The 15,795-nt window shown below is 36.2% G+C and overlaps 1 protein-coding gene across 11 annotated transcripts in view; it reads right to left on the reverse strand.

The window, feature by feature from the left end:
- The window catches only part of Cacna2d1 (calcium voltage-gated channel auxiliary subunit alpha2delta 1), a 427,964-nt gene that overhangs the window by 34,908 nt on the left and 377,261 nt on the right, over positions 1-15,795 (reverse strand). For 4 of the 11 annotated variants that reach the window (XM_063285606.1, XM_063285604.1, NM_012919.3 and 1 more), the window contains 4 exon segments: positions 13,122-13,193; positions 11,395-11,466; positions 6,615-6,676; positions 72-148 (listed from right to left, as the gene is read on the reverse strand). In XM_063285606.1, the coding sequence (XP_063141676.1) occupies positions 72-148; positions 6,615-6,676; positions 11,395-11,466; positions 13,122-13,193 (283 nt within the window). 11 annotated transcript variants of the gene reach the window in all.

A 15,795-nucleotide genomic window follows, 5' to 3' on the forward strand; every position in this document is an offset into this window, starting at 1 on the left:
AAAGTCTAGGCATAAGCATCTGAGACTAGGAGATAAGAAATAGACCCTGAGGTTGCTTTCACAGTACTTACATCTGGCCTGAGTTATTGTCTCTTCTATTTTGGCTTTTATATAGTAAAAACTGTAGGTTGGCAATACCAAGGCCAAACTGCAATAGAAACAAGAGAAGCATAAACACAAACACACAAAAATGAAGCATAACTTAAAAAAAAAAGACACATCAAGTTCATGGGAAAATCCAAAGACCTTCCTCATGCCAAGGAGAGGACATGTTATTCTGACAGGTAAATGCATTCAACAAATATAATTCTTAATTTCCACCTTGCTAAACAGTGTCAGCCAGCTCTCTACAGGATGCGGACTTAAGAGGCAAGGAGGTAACAGGCTACCTAATGTAGCCATAAGATAGCTTTGGAGAAATGCCCTTCATCCTTGGTACCTTTCCAGACATTGTCATTACATGTTCCAGATTTGGGCAAAAAAAGGAAAAGGAACAAGGTTTAAATTTAAACAAAGAAAATATTATACCAGTTGGATATATTCTCTTTATTATGCATAATGTTGAATGCTTTGAACCAACCATAATTAAAATTAGAGAGTTACCATAGCCACCACTGGAATCTTATGCCAACTTCAATATGTTTTAGTCACAAAGACTGTTAAATAGGCCTGTCACTCACCTTGTTTGGAAGAGTCCTCCCAAGAAGCTGTCAGGTAGGCAAACTTATACCCTTAGAAGTTCCTAATTTATAGAGCATCTGATGACTATATTAGAGTTTTTAATTCAGATTAGGCAGTTGTCAGAAATAAACTTCTCTTTCTAATTTAGCTAATATATACAAGTAAGACATACAAATGATAATTTGTCCACATTTGATATGCCACGAATGTAAATGGAGGCAAGAATTGTGCCTATTTCTAAGATGGCCAATGAAACTATGAGCAAAAAGTAATTCTTGATTAACATGCTTTTAACGCTACCCCAAATATTAGTGAAAAGTCAGAAAGTACGTTCCTTTCTAGGAATTTGAATATTGTTATGCACTTGTAAATAGATCCTTTAAGTCATCTATCTGTGTCTACAGATATGGGAATAGAAATCCAAACTACAATGTTATTACACGTTACTGATAGACAATGTGTAACACACAACAAATAGAAAATTTCAGACTTATGAATGTAAATGTTAAAATTTCCCTGGATACCTGTTCACATGCAAAGGTTTACTTTCAAAATTTTAATTTTGCAATAAAGACAACAAAAAGGAGTGCATGCTTGCTGCCTTCAATTTACAAACTCACCACCATTAAGAAATTCATAGACTCTGCTTATGGGAAAAGGTCAGGGAACTAAAATGTTATGTAGATCTCATGGAAATTTCTGCATTTATTTTATAAGTAACTTCAAGTGGAGGCAGAGATTAAAATTAAAATAAGCAGCACAACTCTTCTGCAAGCTAGATGACCTTTCATGATTCACTTGCCATTTACAGAAGAACCGAATTACTGAGTATTTAAAAACTGCCTGCTACAAATTTCTCTCAAGGGGAATTAGGGCATTTTTATTGCTCCATCAGCATTTATCATCGTCAGGAACTTCTAATTAAAGCTGGTAACACTGTATCATTCGAATGCTACAGTGTCTCCCTATAAGCTTCAGTTACATGTTAGGCACCACTAAAAGCAGTGTAGCAACCCACCAGGATCCCAATGGAAGCGTTAAAGTTGGCACATTAAATGCATGATGTACTGGCCTGTAAGACTGACAGTGTTACTCATAGTCACAAATCATTCTGTAGAAAAATAGTTGTATGTATTTCTAAGTCAACCCAGCAGTTGTTTCTTCCACATACTGCAGATAAGATCTTTACCAACATTCCAAAGCAACAATACTGTCAAATGCACAGACTGCTTGATCTCATAACATGAACCCAATACAACAAGGCTTCTTTATTTTCTCTCGGTGATTAGAGTTTAATAAAGCAAGTGACATGGGATGGATGTTGGAGCCCAAGCAATAGTTTGGTGACTCACATAAACGTAGTTAACTGAATTAAACAGACTATAACACAGTTATAGTTTTCAACTCAAATTGTTTATCCCCATCAAAGTATGTCTCTTTAGAAAATAGTGTGCTCTGTAAAAGAAGTTATTTTTTTTTTTAGATTTTAAAATGTGTCACTTAAGTTTAGGAAAACAGAAACCACCTGTGTCTGAAACTGGTATGTCATGCCATTCATTTAATCAAATTAGACATCTTTAGATAGAACATGTTACTTATTTGTCATTTGTGAATTTATCAGCCCAGACATTAGGGTGTACATGTAATTGAGGCCAACATTAGAGACTGGGACAAGACTATGTGAGGAAAGCATGCAAAGTGAGGATACCATGGCTCCTTCAGAGCACAGTGTATTGCAGAATCAGCAAAATGGCAGAGCAGATGGGCTGTATTGGAAATGGGTGGCACCCAGAGCTCCCAGGGACTAAACCACCAACCAAAGAGTACACATGGACAGACCCATGGCTCCAACTGCATATGTAGCAGAGGATAGCCTTATATAACATCAATGGGATCCTATGGAGACTGATGCTCTAGCATAGGAACATGCTGAAGCATTGGGGCAGGAGTGGGTGAGTAAGTGGAGGAGTGCCATCATGGAGACAAAAAGGAGGGGGGAGAGGGGAGAAGGGATAGGGGGTTTGTGGAAGGGTAACTGGGAAGGGAGATACCATTTGAAATGTAAACAAATAAAATGATTAATAAAAAACAAAGAAATGGGTGGTGTCAAACACCTTCTCAATCGCCTTCATGAATATCTGTGAGCAAAGTGTGAGATCCAAATTGAGTAAAACATTACTCATACTGTGCCTTGCTCCTGGATATGGTAAGGAATGTTTGAGTGAAGAGGCCATTTGTGAAACAATTACCAACTCCTGTCTACCTGTGAACATTGTAAGCTACAGGAATGATTAGCTGTCAACATAGGCCCCTGGTGGCACAAGCAACCTAGAAGTAATCAACTACTTTTGGTTTGGGGATTAGGCCAACTCCAGATGACATTCATACCTTGTACCATTTTTGGGCCAAGACCCAATGAATAGATGGATCATAGAAACCAAGAGAACAACCTACTATTATTTTGTTAAATATGCAAAACATTAAACCAACTACTGGTGACTTCTCACTATACCTACAGATTAACACATCTCTTAACCTTATTCAGAGGAGCCTCTATTTGCATGTGACAGTGACTATCACAGAGACCCACACACAGGTGACTAAGATGCAGAAAATCAGAGATTTCAGGATTCTTGGCCTTAAGTGGGATATCTATATTACACCCTAAGGTTCAGTGATCAATGTAGAAGAGAGAGCAGTAAGAGTCAGGTGTGGTGGATGACTACATGAAGACTGTTCTCTATGTTCCACTGCACATAGGAACTTATAGCAGTTCCATCGATTGCACAGGACCTTTACACGCACAAGCCAGACAAGACCCCAGCATGATGAAAGGAGATGTGCACACAACCCCAGGCCTAGTTTAGAGTTAGAGAATAATTGCTGTTGGAAAAGGAAGGATGAGTTTTCTAGGATGGTAGCCCCTAGTAAGACTACCAAAATTCTATGGAAGGTAACACATCCTAAAATAGACTGGATGGTTAGGGAAGCAGGAGATGGGTCTGGGGGGAGTTGAGGGGGACAAAGCATCCACAAGGAACTAAAAACAAACAGGACCCCCAAATTTAGAGAACTACAGAGGTAGCCTTGGCACTGAAGTAAAAGTAACTGACATGGCTGACTCATTGTCCTGGTCAAAAAGATTAAGTGTTTCTACGCTTTGGTTATCTGAGCACAGAAGGCAGAAACCATATTTCCACCCAGTGCAACAAGTATTCAAGTATTTCTGTTTTATAATGAAGTCATTATTAAGTAATGACAGAGATTCCTAATGTCTTGTACCTTCATGGCCTTTTAAAGGTTTATTTAAAAAGCCTGAAAGATAGAAATAATCAGATGGGGAAACTTATTAACTTTAAATGTTAGATTTATAATCTAATTGGTAGATGGAAGGGAGTGAAATAATTAGCAGTAATTATAAATATAATCTAGACTATAATTAAGTATAATAGTAACAAAGAGTAATCCACAACTAAGAAAACCAGAGGGCTGTGATATAATATCTCAAAACATAAGCATTGTGTTTTCTTCTACATTCTATGTGTCACCCCAAGAACAAAAGGATATAGGTTCCTATAACAACAACACTGTAGCTTTCAGACATCTCTGACACTGAAAGGCTTTCCTACGAGATTATGTGTATGATGTTTTTAAACTGAGGACTTATAAAAATACAGCAACAACAACAATAACAAGATATAGCTGTGTCTGAGTGTGGCACAACTAATTAATTAGGATTCATATTAATTGGGAACAAATGCATAGCCAAAGTACACAGGAGAATATTTGTGACAAATTCTGGGTTATAATTTTAAGAATTTGACAAGATAAAACATTGAAAATTTTGTAAAAATGAAAATTTATTTCTTCCAATTGAGATTCTTCAGTTTTGCACTTCTTTAGAAAGTATGTACTATGTGCACTGTATTATGTGCATGGAATTCAGAGGTTAGTTAGGCAGCATCTACCTCTGTCTTCTTAGAACTTAAGAAAACAGTAATCCACAGAGTTAAATGTCTCTCTATAAGCCTCATGTACATATGTTCCCATAGAAATGCAAAAATGCAAATGAGCGTTAGGTGACCTAAAGGGGGATAACACAGTATTTTAACCAAATATGTTAGAAACGTCTTTCTGAAGAGGAAGGAAAGGCATTATCTAGATGAGGAATGAGCAAGAGGTTCAGTGGATTAGGGAACAAAGGCTTGGTGCAGAGAGCTAGTTGTGTCTGCAATGAGAGTGTAGGCTCAATCAGAAGGTGTTCAGCTGAGCATATGAACAGTAAATTGAGAAATCTAGTGGTGAAAGAGAACAGAAGGGTTAGGGAACCAATGCCTTGCTAGACTTTGTCTATTATATGTAATGAGCTGCCAGTTATGGTATTTGAGTAGAGTCATATAAACAATTAAAATCAAGTATGGTCCTTTTCTGTGCTGAGAGTAGAACTAAAGAGAAAACATAGAGGTACACAGTTAAGCAGTTGTGTATGATGGTGAGAGTTTCCTTGACCACAGAACTGAAGAAAATAAAACCTCCCAAGAGAAAATACACAGAGAATTTATGGATTTGAAGAGAAAAATAAGCCATCAAAAGACTTATAGAAGCATCCTGAATTTTTTTTGTTGTTGTTGTCAAGATTTCCATGCCCTCTTAAAGGCTGTCAGGGTTGGTTAGGTGAAGTATTAGGTGGGGTATTGGAAATGATTTGAAGGATATAAAGCCGGGGTAGAGGAGATGTACAAGCTGCAGATGACTTTGAACTCACTGACTATAAAGAAGATTATGAGCTCATTAGAAAAGAGGAGATTGAGAAATGGAGAGTCATCTTTCTTAGTACTACATAAATGTGGCTTACAGACTTATCCATTTGCCAACTGTCTGTATTAGCCCATGAATTAAAACATAGAAATTGAGAGACTAACTTTAAGTGTATGAAGTATAATGATAAATGATTGACCTGCTGCTCTTAGTGTATTTTAATATTTATTGCAGCAAATGCATCTTGCTTTGCTTTACACATGGATTTGTCTTAAACAGTGACAGACAGATCTCTGTGAATGGAGGAAGGTGAAAATGAGGGAGAATGAAGACAGCCTCGTATCATGAAGGAAGGTTGGATGAAAGGTGTGGTTTGATGATATGAAATTGAAAAATAAGATTTTCCAAGAAGATAATGAGTAACAAGAAACATTTTACTATTACAAAGTTGTGGGGTACAGGACCAAAGAGTAAGCCGGAAATGCTGAGAAGATTTACTGCAAGACAGCAGAGTAGCTGGGCATGGTAGAACATGTCTTTAATTCCAGGAATCCGGAGGCAAAGCAGGCAGATTTCTCAGTTCAAGGACACCTGGTTTACAAAGTGAGTTCCAGGACAGCCAATGGATATACGGAGAGACTCTGACATGAAAAACCAAGAGAGATGTAGAATAGAAAGTTACTGAGCTTAAACAAAGGAGAGAACCATCTAGCAGATTATTGAGTATTAGGCAATCTAGGTTGTGAAGTTGAGGAAATGGGTGGGATCCAGAAATAATTAAACCGAATGGTGGGGCTAAAATCTTATAAAATGTATTATGATGAACAAAAGCACACTATTACTTTCAAGCTAAGCCACAACATCAGTGAAAACTACTAAGCTAAATTGAAATAAAAGAGGAAGTCAATGGAAGGTATACCTATAATTTCTTAGGGAATTACATCAATGTTCTTACCATTGTCAGTAAGTCAACTTACCATTTTATACAGCTAAAAACCAGACTCTGTAATTCATTTCTCTGTTGCAAGGAGCAATTTTTCAGTTGAAAAATTCCACTGAACATAGCTAAATTAAGAATTCCTATGTCTCTTTGAAAACTGGTTACCAAGTATTAGAAAGAGTGCATTGAATTGAATAGTCCTTTATATGAGGCATTTTCAAACATAGGTAAATACCTGTAATCTGTGCCATTGACAGGTGTCCATGTGTATGTTCGATTTCCTTTGTCAATATATCTCTAAAAAGAAAGTTAAGTATGGTCGTTACAACCCTTTTCTATGTAGATTTATAGAAAAAGTAAGAATACAATGTCCATCTGGAAATTCTGTGGTCATTCAACCAACATCCTTTTTCACAAGTGAAAGATCTATTCTATTATACATTTTTAAAATGTTGCCCATGCTTGTTAAGTAAAAGTCTGGATCAGAACTAAGTACTCAATTGATACAGGTTAATGATTTATAAGCATAAAAGCTTAGTATTTCATAACAAAGTACTGTCTTCCTGAGAAATTTAAATTAAAACCAAATTTAATGATGAACCAGAACTATGAAATATTAGACAAGGCTCAAATATCTACCATAGTAGAGTATGTATAAGAACGATGGCAGACATGAGGAGGAAAATTAGCCATTCTGCATCTAAAAATACAATTACCATCTCACAAAGCCTTTGAATGGAACCATCATATTGTTATGAAAAGATAATGACTCCATCATGGAAGGTGAGAAAAACATCTATATTCTCAAGATAAAATGCATGGCTAAATAAATTGTTCATGGATCTACAATACTTCCTGTGTCGTAGAACAGTAGTGAACACACCTCCTTTCTTCTACTAGGTATATAATTCGCACACATGTAGCTTTTCAATTCCGACTTACTCTGAACATTTGCCTTATTAAAGAATAACTCCATTCCTGATAGAGATGACTATAAAAAATACTCTACAAAACACCCTGAGGCAGGTGTCATGAAAAGCACTCATCATTCCCTGTAAAGAAAAATAGGACACATGCCTGGAAACAAAATGACCTGCCATACAGTGCTGGTGTGTTAACATTCAACTTTCCTGTTTCACAGATGTGAAAATGGTTCAGAAAAAAGTTATGCAATTTCTCACAAGAAATACTGGACTTCACTATTATCTGAATGTTGGCTGAAGAGTTCTGAAACTTTAAGGAAAACTAGACTAATAGCACTATAATTTAAAAGTTATTACAAGAACTTAAATATTCCTGCTAGATTTTACAAAAAGTCAACACAGATCTAATTTGTTTAGTGACATAATTTTAAAATCATAATAATATCCCACTAGCAATGGAAGAGTGTTCCTCTTACTCCTTATCCTCTTCAAGATGAGCTATCATTTATGATCTTGATGTTGCTATTCTGGTGGGAGTAAGATGACATCACAAAGTAGTTCTGATTTGCATTTCTTTGATGACTAAGAATGCTTGAATATTTAAGTGTTTCTCAGACACTTTTTAAGTTCCTTTTTAAGATAATTTTCTGTTTATATGTGTACCCTCATTCTTTAATTGGGTTACTTAATTTCTTGACATCTAATTTTTTGATTTCTTTATATATTTTTTAAATTAGTCCTCTATCAAATGGGTAGTTGGTAAAACTCGTTTTCTATTTTGTAGGTTGCTGATTTCTGCAAATGATGGTAGAAGCATTTTAGGTTCATGAGGTTCCTATGTAGATTTTTAGTGGGTCTGCAAACTTATACAGCCACTATGGAAATCAGTGGGGTAGTTCTTCAGAAAGATGGGAATCAATCAACCTTAAGATCCTGCTATACTGCTCTGGGACATATGTCTAAAGAATACTTCATCCTATCATAAAGAACATATGTTCAACTACATTCATTGCTGTTCTGTTCATAATAGCCAGAAATTAGGAAGAAAAAAGATATCCCTTAACAGATGAATAGATTAAGAAAATATGACATATTTACACAGTGGTAGAATATTACTCAGCCATGAAGTTTGCAGATAAATGGATGGAACTAGAAAAATCATCATGAATAAGGTAATTCAGACTCAGAAAGACAAGTATACTATGTCTTCACTTATATGTGGACATTAGAGCTAAATCAATCCATACAACCACCAGGATTAGACACAGGGTATGGAGCTAGCAGGGGGACATAGATCTCCTTAGGGAAGGAAAGTAGAATAGAGATGGGTCGATGCAGGGAGGTGGAGCTCAAGGATCAAGGGGAGAGAGAAGAGGAGGAGCAAGGTGAGTATATAAGACAGTTAATACTCAGGGCCATTTGGAGAGTAATATGGAAACCCGATATCATAAAAGCTTCCAAATATATGTAGAAATGGCATTGCCAAATAATGGGAAAGACATAACCATACTGGACAGCTCTTGTCCATGACTGTGAGTGAATTACACCTAATTGAGTTGTTGGCCCAAGAGGTCCTTGGGAACCCCAAACAACTCTGGTAATAAATACAGAGACCCACAGCTGGAGAATATGCAGAATGAGAGACTCAGTCACACTAAGGCCTAAGCGTCATGGAGGACATCAGAGACATAAAGCCCTCTATGCAATTTAACAGAGTAGACATGTGAGTCAGCACGGCATGCAAAGATCCTGCACAGGACTGTACCAGATGGGGGTGTAAAGCTGAAAGAAATGGGCCTGTGCCCCACCCCTAAAGCAGTAGCTATTTCCAGCTGATAATGACTTGCAAATGAAAATTTAGTTTTCTGTAAGGGAGTCTCACTGGGGAAATAAAATACTCTTTAAGGGTACGCTGCATGATGGAATCTTGGGAGGTACCATGTCTCATAATGTACATTCAAAGCTTTTTTTATTATTGTATTTTTATTTTATTATATATAATATTCAATATATAGCACATAATATAATATGCATTATTATAACATATTATAATTGTATATTATATGTTATATATTATTAGATATATAATATGTAATAGTGTATACAATATTGTATATTATATATTATGCATAAATATATTTATGTGTATAATATATAATTGTACATACATATTATGTATAATAATATATAATATTCAATGAATTATATAATATATAACATGCATATAATATATAATATAATAATTGTGTTTATGTATAATATAATAATTGTGTTTATGTGTATATATATGTATATATATTTTGGGGGTGCTATATGACTTTCAGTTTAGTGTCTTGATAGGATTCCTGAGTTTGTAAATAAATCAGTCTCTCCATCCTGTAAGTTTTCTTCATCTCTCTTCCTTCTGTTTACTTGTTTTGTCCTAATATGATGTTTTATCATATTATATTTTATTATAATTCCTTGGAAGCCTGTTCATTTTCTAATGAGAGACAAAGAAGTTGGACCTGGATAGGAGCAGGGAGGAACTGGGAAGAGAAGAGGGCGGGATAACCACAATCAGGGTATATTATGTGAGAAAAAATTCCATTATGAAAAACATTGAATAATGAAAAAATCATTATATGTGACAACTTTTTGATATTTTCATAAACCTGACATTTAAAATCAAGAAGTTACATTGAGTCAAAGTAGATAATAGGGTTTCAAGAGGATCAATATTGTAACAGATGCCTAGCAAATGTATCTGTCTACAAAGGCACACTTAAGGGAAAACCTAAAATTTCTAAGACAGGCACATGTGGCTCATAGGTGAATACTGCTCGAAGACTGACTTGAGACTAGATTGAAAGAGGGAAATTAGCCGTGTGGAAACAAGCTCCGAGCTGCCCGAGGAGTGTGAAGGTCAGAGACCTTGGCACAGTGTGGAAGAGCTGGCAGAACTGTTAAATACTTCCCGTCCGTGCTTCAGGAAGCAAAGGGTAAAGACCATGGCTGAAGTAGAAGCAATTAGTGTTGATATTTCAATAAAAATGAAAATCTTAATACCTCCTTTTCTCTTCTGGTAATAGGCCCTCATAATTATATCAAAATAAGAAATGCTCTGTCGAAAGTATTTAGATAGTATGTTCTTTTTAGGGGAAAAGTTGCCAAGAAATTAGGAAGAAAAGATGTTACTAAAACACACAGGATTCTGAGTAAAAAGTGCAAGTTTTATGTAAAAGTTGCAATTAAACTTACAGTCAAAAAAATACCTCAACCCTATATATTTCTGAACATTCAAATATGTGAATGTCTGTTTCAATTTCACAGATGGCTGATAATGGATAGAAAGGATCTACACATCCAAATATCTCTTACAATCAGACATGTAGTCAATATCAATTTACTATATATACTGGTGAATGAGGGTAGTTGTGCTATCATGTGACTTATCTTCAGACTTAAGTGTAGGAAAATCATAAAGGAGAGAGATGGCATAAATAGTAAAACAAGATAGAGCACACATAATACAATCGCTGAGACACCTATGTACACAAATGATACGATGTATCATGTAATATTACTTAAGTTAAATATTACCACAGCCCTGGCCTAAAGAGAGATAATTCTTATAACAATGAAACATATTTACACTAAATATAGTTTTAGGAATATAGTGTTTAAAGATTTTCATTTTACATGTATTTGTGTGTGTGCGTGTGTCGCTGTGTGAGTGTGTGTGTGTGTGTATGTATATATGTATGCACATGTTTCTGTGTGAGCATATATGTGCTCCTGTGTACAAGTATCTGTAAAGTTGGAAGAGTGCATGAGAGCTTTTGGAATCAGAGTTACAGGCAGCTCAGAGCCTTTCAACAAGGTGGCTGGATCTCACAATTCAACAGCAAGTGTTCTTAAATTGCCGAGCCTTCTCTCTAGTATAAGAATTTAGGTTCTCTTTATATGAACATAGTTTTTTTAATGTAAGGAAAAAATTTGTTCACTAGAGGGATCCTTGTTTAGAAATAATTGCTGAAAGGAACGTCAAATTACTAATATCAGTTCCTAACGGGGACTTCCATTTAAGAACAAGCCTTAATGAATTCTTACCTCATCTTGAGATTTGACCAGAGTTCTGAATGTTTTTTCTCCACTTTCTCCGTCTATCATTTTATTTCGAATCTAAGAGAAAATGGATCAATTACTTTATTCTAGGAAATAAACCGACACACTGAATACTATTCATTATCAAGATTTTTCCTTATTTTTAGTAAAATTTAATAAAAATGGTAGAGTGATTGTACTCCTAGATGGGATTATTTGGAATTTTTAAAGGTGTCTCAGTGTAACTATTTTACACTATTGTACAATGAGAAAAATATACTTAGTGGACCTTTTTGTTCATCACTCTGCAGGTTTTGAACTTTAGCAGTACAAGGAGTCATGTTGCCCTGTTAGCACAGGAGATTTCAGTGACTGAGAAATAAAATGTATGTCTATTCACAGAATTAACATGTATTGTGAAATACTTCAAATTCTTCCTCACCTAAATAACCAACTCTTGGTGACAAAGGATTCAGAACTGTCCTTTATATTTTGGTGTTCTTGTTTCTTAGTTCTGCAGACCAGGTCACTGTTGTAGCCCTGGGATTCATCTCATAGCCCAGGTTGATTTCAACCTTGCAGAGTCCTTAGAGCTCTGTCTCCAGAGTACTGTGGTTACAGGACCCTTATATTTGACTTGCCCCTTGCAATTTACTTTTATGTCATCTGTAACAGTTCTGAAGAGCTTTATAATAATAGATATTCATAAAGACCTAGTAGGATTTCATATCACATAGAGCCCTCTCCCTACAACTTTCCAACTCCTTAAAAGACCAGATTCATAGGAATCCAGGTCAGATTCACAGGAAACCATTCCAGTCCACTGGAAACTAAGAATTTCCTTTAAAAAAATATTTCTAGAACATTACATTTGGGTGTTAATAAATGTCAGTGAGTGGAAAAACTTGGCGTGACAAAACAAATCTACAAAATATAGGATGGATCTGATTTGCTTAAGATATTTTCAGTTTGAAGGTGAAAATTAAGAGGTTGACTTTAAAAATAACCAAACTCTACTATGCGCACACTCCTTCCCTAAGCTCTTCATGTGTCACTTCTCTCTGTCACTGTGTTGCGGGAAGCAGACTCTAAGAGACTGAGTACGGTCATTATGGTGGCCCAGAGGGACTGCAACTCCAGACTCAATCTCATAGTCATTGCCTCTGCTTTAAAGAAACCCCTGAGACATGACAGCACTCCCTGTGCCATACTGCAGAGTAACTGCGAACTTAAACTATTTTTCTATTACATAGCTATCTTTACTGTCATCAAACACCCTGGCAGAGGAAGTGACATGTGACTTTGTTGAAATACAACAGGAACATGATGGTAAGTGCCTTCAGACAAACACTGCAGCTGTTTTTCTCAGATGGCCTTTCATGCAGTTGGGTGGTTGGAACCATTTCAACTTCTCTTTCAACAGCATAGCATGTTAGTCTCTATGAATTTTATTAAAATCATCGTTGTTTTGTACACTTAAAATAACCCTCCTTTTGGAATGAGCAAGAACATGAAAAACAATTAAGGCCACAACTAACCTGAACTATTTGTTCTTTGTCAATAGAAGTTATTGGAAGAAGACAGTCCAGGACATACACAATTTTAATGACAAAGAACATATCAGCGTGAGAGAGAAGAGAGGATATAATTCATTGTTCAGAAATGATGATGGGATGGGGAATGCAGGCTCAGGTCATGTGTCTCTCTGGCTCAGGCCTACCGTACACACTCACCTCCACTTTAATATCATTCTCTAACTCAGCATCGAGAAAATCCAGTGTGACCGGCTCCTGAGATTTGGGGTTCTACGCAGAACACAACAGTTAAGGGATTAGAAAACAATTGCTGTGAACAGAGTAGCTTGTGAAGCACATTCAGCATGAAACAATTCTGGGAAAGTGACTTACTCTCCTTGGGAGCTAGGCAATGAGCTTTGAGTGCAATGGGCAGCTGTCAATCAATTATCAACTGAAGGCAGCAAGTGACTAGAAATGCACCACATGGGTTCACAAAACACCATCGCTCACTTTAACACCCCCTGCCTTTTCTTGTGGTGTGTAAGGAAGCTCACCGTGGGATATGATAGTGTATTTATTTATATCTCAGGGGATACTATTTGCCTGCTACATGTACCTCATACAGTGTGATTTTAATTTCTCAAACATTAAAGGAGGTCATTAGATTACTGGATAGGCAAAATGTCTCATTTCCTTATAATTCTTGAAACATCGTATAGCGTGTCATATTGGAGTTCCAACATTTAGGACAATAAAAGATTCTACTTAAATAAAAGATTTTGCAATAACAAAATGTTAACAGGTAGATATTAAAATATTTTACAAATGAATCATCCAAACCTGGCCATAATTAAACATCAGTAATTAAATGCAGTTGATGGTTGCTTGCAAAAGTGATGGAAATTTTACCATGAGCTTGCAAAAGACATCTCTACTGGCACTGTTTTAAACACCATGTTAAAGTGACATGCTTCATAACATAAAAGTAGCAGACAAAAATCTGTCCAATCTGCATATCTCATTTAAATGAAGAATGACATGGTATAGTATACATGGGACTAATTTATTTTGTAATCATGCAGATGACTTATTTCAGGGAATCTTCCTCTTTCTTAAAAATCAGAATTTTAGATCTTCATGGTGTTGGATGGATAAGGATTCTTTAAGTAACAATGTTTGAAATCCTCTCCCTGTATCTTTTATGATGGAGCTGGGGAAGAAGTCAAGGACCTCGGGACAGCTCAGGAAGCACTCCATCCCACAGACCCTGCAGCCAATAAACGCTTGAAATATTCACTGCTTAAGAACCTGTATCATCAGAATCTATGAATCTTCAATAGAAAGGAAGTTTTGGTTTTCAGCACAATACACCATTGTTTGGATGGACAACTTTCGCTCTAGAAGAAAATATCCCTCTGAAATGTGGGTGCAAGATGGAAATAAAGTTCAATAATGAGAACTTGTGTTAAGCCCATGAAACTTGTAACTTCCTTAATAAAAAGGCACAACAAATGTTTCACGAACTATAAACATGGAAATTGATGAAATCAATGCAAAACAGACTCAAGACAATCAAATGAAAAATAAAAACGGAAATAGGAATGTTTCTCTTACATGCAATGGATAATGCATAGCATGACCAGCCCCAAACAGCATGCAGGAAGGAGCCGTTATCAGGAGGAATTGACAATATTCAGATCATGTCCCAATCCAACATATAAAGACAGAGAAGAAAAGGAAATCATAAAAGAAAATTGTCAATGCATCATTTGTATTTGTAAATGGCAACCTGGCAGAGCTTTGTTTTAGAAATATCCATTAAAATTTACAGACCAGAAAATTAAAAAATCACAGTCTACTTGTAAGAAAACACCAACACCGGCTTGAAGAAATCTGTTTTGTGAGATAGTCTCTGAAAGACGATCATAAAAATATCAAATACCTAGTACTTCTCATCAGCATGAGTTCCAACTAGCATAATTACCAAGGACAGTATTGATGTTAACAGATTTTGAATTTGTAAAAATTATGAGTCAGTATTAATATAGTACCTAAAAGTTCCCCGATTAAAGTCTCATGTGGCTGCAAGTTTGCCATTTAAAATTGCTTAGAATAAAAAGAAAATCATTATTTAAGTTGGTTGCTTTAAAATATTTAATAATATTTACATGCAATACTTATAGTTGTGGCAAAAATAAAATTCACCAAAATGCACATTAACAGCGAAAATGATAAGATATTCCAAAAGTAACATGCAAGCGGAGGAACGAAAGTATTTACTGGGGAGAAAGGAATGTGCATCATGGCAACCTCTTCTGGAATCAGGAAGGAATCTGTGCAGCATGTGCAGCAACCTAAGACTCAGATTACCCTGGGACTCTAACTGTGGGGGAGAGAGCTAAAGCTTCTGCCAGTCCACACTGTTACACGTCGGACGGATGAGAAGCGCGAAAACTCACTTGGAGGCTACATTCAATGAGAACTCTCAGGGGCGGGCCATAGCGTCACAGTGTGTATCTAATCTCCCGGGCGGGGTGCAGAATGAAGCACCTCCCTGCTTTTCAGATGAAAACACTGGTATTGTATACTGCACAAGATAAAGCACTGCTAACCAGTAGAACCGGATTATGACTCAGTCCCACCCATCCATACTTAAAGGTCACTTAACAGTGCTGCAGTAGACTTCTACCACATGTTTTAAGGGAAGTGATAGGCGTACCCCCACAATGACGTTAAATTTTCTCTAACATTTTGTATGTCTATGCTTAGGTTATAGGAGTCTCCTCCTGTGCTGAATATCTTGTGCATACATATATAAGTAACCAACATAGAAAAGGGGTCTTAAAATATTGTTTCAAAAAACCAAAAATTAACACTTTAGATTCCCAAA

The sequence above is a fragment of the Rattus norvegicus genome, chromosome 4, assembly GCF_036323735.1.
Source record: "Rattus norvegicus strain BN/NHsdMcwi chromosome 4, GRCr8, whole genome shotgun sequence".
In the NCBI taxonomy this organism is placed as follows: domain Eukaryota; kingdom Metazoa; phylum Chordata; class Mammalia; order Rodentia; family Muridae; genus Rattus; species Rattus norvegicus.